Source organism: Cuculus canorus, chromosome 3 (genome assembly GCF_017976375.1).
Source record: "Cuculus canorus isolate bCucCan1 chromosome 3, bCucCan1.pri, whole genome shotgun sequence".
Classification (NCBI taxonomy): Eukaryota; Metazoa; Chordata; class Aves; order Cuculiformes; family Cuculidae; genus Cuculus; species Cuculus canorus.
In genome coordinates this window covers 74,976,337-74,981,497 of record NC_071403.1, presented here as the reverse complement: position 1 = coordinate 74,981,497, position 5,161 = coordinate 74,976,337, and the positions used below count along the sequence as shown (strand labels likewise).

The 5,161-nt window shown below is 56.9% G+C and overlaps 2 protein-coding genes across 5 annotated transcripts in view; one reads left to right on the top strand and one right to left on the bottom strand.

Annotated features, from left to right (window-relative positions):
• The first annotated feature begins 287 nt into the window (after positions 1-287).
• On the top strand, positions 288-4,956 carry MEA1 (male-enhanced antigen 1). Of its 2 annotated transcripts, XM_054063385.1 has the most exons (3): positions 290-540; positions 625-736; positions 1,651-4,956. In XM_054063385.1, exons 1-3 carry the CDS (start codon positions 334-336, stop codon positions 1,812-1,814), a joined length of 483 nt encoding a protein of 160 aa, XP_053919360.1. In that variant the 5' UTR covers positions 290-333; the 3' UTR covers positions 1,815-4,956. The 2 variants fall into 2 exon arrangements, with proteins under 2 accessions (XP_053919359.1, XP_053919360.1); XM_054063384.1 differs by having other exon boundaries at positions 288-736; positions 1,651-1,825.
• Positions 4,957-4,995: 39 nt separating this feature from the next.
• Positions 4,996-5,161, bottom strand: part of PPP2R5D (protein phosphatase 2 regulatory subunit B'delta) — a 30,510-nt gene continuing 30,344 nt past the window's right edge. For all 3 annotated transcript variants that reach the window (XM_054063374.1, XM_054063375.1, XM_009562519.2), the window contains one exon: positions 4,996-5,134. In XM_054063374.1, the coding sequence (XP_053919349.1) occupies positions 4,997-5,134 (138 nt within the window). In that variant the 3' untranslated portion in view covers position 4,996. The remainder of the gene's footprint in view (positions 5,135-5,161) is intronic.

The following is a 5,161-nucleotide window of genomic DNA, read 5'->3' as shown; positions in this document are numbered from 1 at the left end:
TACAACTCCCACAGTGCCCCGCGGCGGCCACGGCCCTTCCGGGAGGCGGGTGTCTGCGATGCCGCGACGCCATGGCGGGACTCCAACTCCCACAACGCCCCGCGGCAGCTTCCGGGTGGCTGCAACATGCGACGGGGCAGGACTCCAACTCCCACAATGCCCCGCGGCATCTTCTGAGTGGCTGCGACACTACCATGGGGCGGGACTCCAATTCCCACAATTCCCGCGGCAGCTTCTAGAGGGCTATAGCGTCCCGTCATCGGGCGGAACTACAACCCCCAGAACACCCCGCGGTAGCTTCCGGGCGGCAGTTCCGGGCGTCGCGCCCGGTGCATGGCCGTGGCGCGCAGGATGGGGCCTGAGCGGGTGTGTCCGGAGGAGTCGGGGCCGCCGGAGGTCCCCGAGGGCGCGGCGGGCTGGAGCGGCGACGAGGAAGAAGACGATGAAGAAGAGGAGGAAGAAGAGGAAGGCGGCGGGTACCTGTACCAGCCGCTGAGCCAGGAGCCGGAGGCGGGCGCGGCGCTGCGGGAGCGGCTGCAGGTACCGGGGATCGGGGCGGGCGCGGCCCCGCGGCGGGGACCGGCCCTACCCCCGCTGCCCGCCTCTGCCCGCCTCTCCCCGCAGGAGTTGCGGCTGCACCTGCCCGAGCCGCCGGCGGACAGCGAGGAGGAGGAGACGGTGCGGGAGGAAGGCGTCGCGGCCCAGAGCAGCCGCAGCTCCATCCCCATGGATGCAGGTAACAGCGGCCCCGGCCGCTGCGCTGCGACCACGGGACGGGGCAGCGCGGCCAAGTGCCGGGACTGCACCTGGGATACAGCAGCCCCGAGCAGCTCCGGGCTTGGGGAAAGAGCGGCTGGAAAGCTGCCCAGTGGAAAAGGACCTGGGGGTGTTGGTTGACAGCAGCTGAACACGAGCCAGCAGTGTGCCCAGGGGGCCAAGAAGGCAAACAGCATCCTGGCTTGGATCAGCCATGGTGTGGCAGCAGGAGCAGGGACGGGATCGTACCCCTGTGCTCAGCGCTGCACCTCGAACCCTGGGTTTAGTTTTGGGTCCCTCACGGCAAGAAAGACACTGAGAGTTTGGAGCGTGTCCAGAGAAGGGAATGGAGCTGGGGAAGGGTCTGGAGCACAGCGGCTATGGGAGCAGCTCGGGGAAGTGGGATTTTTCGGCCTGGAGAAGGGGAGGCTGAGGGGAAACATCATCACTCTCCACAGCTCCCTGAAAGGAGGTTGTGCTGAGGTGGGTGCTGGTCTCTTCTCCCAAGTAACAAGTGACAGGATGAGAGAAAATGGCCTCAAGTTGTGCATGGAGAGGTTTAGGCTAGATATGAGGAAAAAAAATTGTTCACTGAAAGGGTTCTCAAGTACTGAAACAGTTGCCCAGGAAAGTGGTTAAGTCACCATCCCTGGAGGTATTTAAAAGACTGGCAGATGAGGTGCTTAGGGATATGGTATAGTGGTGGACATGTATGGTTGGACTCTGTGACCATCTCAAATGTCTTTTACAATCAAACAATTCTATGATTCTATGATCTCCACGGATGCACGTAACAGGGCTCTGGGTGGGCCCTCGCAGCCACTGCATCCCTGTGGCTCTGGCCAGACCTTCCTGACTGCATTCCCCATGTTTTCATGGATTCTCTCTTCCCAGAGCACGTGGAGCTGGTAAAGAGGACAATGGCCAGTGTGAAGCTGCCCACTCTGGGCATCCCTGCCTGGGCCAGCCAGATCTCGGAGGAGCAGTGGAAGGATGTGGTGCAGCGCACACTGCAGGCCCGGCAGAGTCTGGGTGGCCCCAGGCCTGAGTGGAAGTGAGGGCCAAGCTGTGGCATTCCTGGCCCTCCCTCCACCAGACAGGCACCCGCTGCCTCGGTGCCAGCATCAACTTTCCAGTTTCTCCCACTGACGTTGTCCAACCCCCCTTTCTGCTTGTCTCTCTTGGTTTTGGCCAAGCTGTGGCATTCCTAGCCCTCCCTCTGCTGTGCAGGTACCTGCTGCCTCAAAGCCAGGACTCGCTGACATTGACCTTCCAGTTTCTCTCACTGACGTACAATTCCCCATTCCTGCCCAGTCTCCTGGTTCTGGCTGGTGTATAAGTCACTGTACTGTCCTGTTGGCTTCCTCTGTCTCCGAGGAGCTTGGTTTCCATACTGATGTGTGTGCGGAGGGAGGGGCCTTGGCCAGCTTTGCCCACATTCCCTCGGGACAACCATTGGTGTCCCCTGCACTGTCAGTGCTGGAGAAGTCCCTCTTCACCCTAAGGACCTCTCAGGAGAAGGGCTGCATGTTGGAATAATAGAGGTGGAGCATCATGTGTCTTTCCAAGAGATCGGTTTTATTTAGTTCTGTACATACAGGGACATCTGTACAAAATCCAACACTTCCATACTATGTAATGCTCTACTGAAAATAAAGTACACCATATGTACATATGAACTGTAAGCAGCTTAATACTTGTGTCCAGGGGGTGAATGCAGTAGTTAGTTTTGCTTGTTCCCTCCGGAGGAGGAGGGAGCTGGGTGAAGTGGAAGAGGCAGCTCCAGTTCTGTCCATTTGGCTGATGTGGGGAAAGGCAAGAGGCAGAAATGAGCAGCGCTAATGCTTAAAAACCAACTGTTGAGCGAGGGGGCGGCTGTAGTGCAGCAGACGCAGTCTGCGTATGAGCAGTATGTGTGGGAGAGGGGCAACGTGCTCCCTGCTTTCCCACATGGTCCCCTTTGGAGATGTCCAGGACACTGGAATGATGAGGTGACAAACTAACTGCGATGTGAAGGTACTAAGCATCAGTTCCCTGACCCCAAACAAGACACACAAAGCTATGAGAACATCGAAGCCGTACAGCACGTAGTTGTGATGTGTTACAGTCTTGCCCCTGCACATGGACAACCCCGGCAGCGTTCCTGCGGGGAATGCCAGCAGCGATGGACCATCTGCAGGACAGTGACAGCCTCTGTGCACCAGGAAACTGTTCCTTCTGAGGCAGACAGGGAAAGGCAGCCGCTGCCTAGCAGCAAGGGGGCTCGAGTGAGGGCACGCACATGCTGTAGCGCTCTAAAGGTGACGTGGTGGCTCCTAACACAATGCTAAGCGGACAAGTTGAAAGCCTGTCCCGCAATGGGAAGAAACATCCTTCCCAGCCTGAGTGCTGCTGCACACAGCGCTCAGCCATCCTTGTCTCTGCTGTGCCCCGATGCCTGCTGCTCCCGCACGCCATCCGGCATCACCCAGTGCACGTCTACATGCTGTGCCAGGCGTGAGGTAATCGATTGGCAGCTGACCATGAGCTCGGACTAAGGTTTAAAATAAGCAATAACCTCCCTGAGGTGTTCATTAAGTCTCCTGATGAACTGGCCCGTTGGATGAAGTGGAGGGGAGGTGGGGTCCTGCATGAGGGTGAGTGATCTCGTGCGTACTCACGCTTGCCAGCTGCTCCTAAGAGATGGTGGCATGCCAAACAAAGAGCAGGAGAGCTAAACAGGGCAGGGGGACAGGATACACAGGGAAAAAACAGCTCTGGGTTGGAGGAAAGATGTGCCGTGCACCAGCTGTAAGATTAGAGGGAATGAACCTCCGACCTGGGAACGGTGAGGACAAGCAGATGCACCAGGACCTTCCACTGCATCCCTTGATACTGCGAAGCAGCGTCAGACAAGCACCGACCCCGTCAGCTCCCTGCACTGTTGCAAGAAATATGTGTCAAGAAAGCAAGCACAGCGGGAAAGAAGCAAGGAAGACTCTTCTCTGTCACAAGCTGGCACCTTGGCCTGGTGCTGCACCTGCACTGCCAAAGGAAGGAGAGAAAGCTGGATCACAGTAGCACCTGAGTGCTGCGCAACCCCCTGGGCTATCAGCAAGTGTGCTCTAAACGCTAAATTAGCACAAGTCCCCGATGCATCACATGATAACTAACGAGGGCCTAGAGCCACAGCAAGTGCCAGAGTAACAGAGCGAGGCAAGTGTTGCTCCGAGCACCCGTGGAAGCAACTGAGCAGCAGCACCTGGCTATTGGTCACAAAGAGACACCTGAACACGCAGAAACTCAGCCTGGCCCCGTAATGTGTATCCATTGCTTCCACTAATTTGCAGAAATGACTTTAGCAGCACAAGCTTCCTAGAAACCCTGGCCACTGCAGACCTAAGGATGGGATACAGCGACAAAGGGAGAGCTGCAGGAGTATCTTAATTGAGCAGGTAAAGGAGGAAAGCAGAAGTCAGTGGCTGACGCCTGCTACAAAGCGGGAGATTAATTCTGGGCCCACAATTAACCCAAGACACCAGGATGGAGACGAGTCAGCGCAGACCAACACAAACAGCTGAAGGAATTCACTTTCCCACAAGAGAGCTTCTAAGGATGCTCTAAAAGGGAGGGCTGCAATAGTTTGTAGTGCTTGCACCCAGCTTTACAGGGGTGGCCAAGCACTGAACCCCCACTCCTCCGACAGGGGAACAGAACAAGGGGCAGGAAGCAAAAGAAAGGTGGAAGTGAACACCTCCTCTGCTGCACGTGAGACCCTCCAGCTGCAGAGCCGCACCCGAAGGCGGGGTGGAAAGGCAGCAGAACCCTCACAAACTTGCCACAAGCTCCTGCCTGACCTCTGGGTGCACTGGCAGATGTTGGAGATGGGCACCTGGGGCTTGCAGCAGCGGCAGCAACCGAGCCACGTGCAGCTGCCTACAGACAAAGAACCAGGCAGCAGCTGGAAATGAAGTGATTCCTGCTTGGGCTGCTCCAATCGCAGGTCAGGCAGGCTCCCTTCACGCACACATACCAGAGGTGGAAAAGCAGGAGGGAAGGAGGAAAAGGAGGAGGACGTGACAGTGGCAAGATACAAGTTATAACATAAAACAAGATCTACCCTGGCGGGATGTGGATGGAGTGGAGGACAGGCACAGCTCACCATGTTCATTCCTTATTTATACATGAGAACCAAGTGCATTTCCGTGACCCCTGGGGGAAAGGGATGGGGCAGAGCTTCCCGGGCCAGCTCCTGAGCCCGTCAGAGAGCCTCCTGGCTTGAGGTGAGAAACTCTTCTGCTCTCTTGTGGGCCTCCAGGGCTTTTATAGTGTAGACGTCCTGAGGAAGCTCAGATTTCCGACGCAGCAAAACTTTCTCCTTCTTAATGTCTTTCAGCATCTACAGAGAAACCAAAGGAGTCAGGAT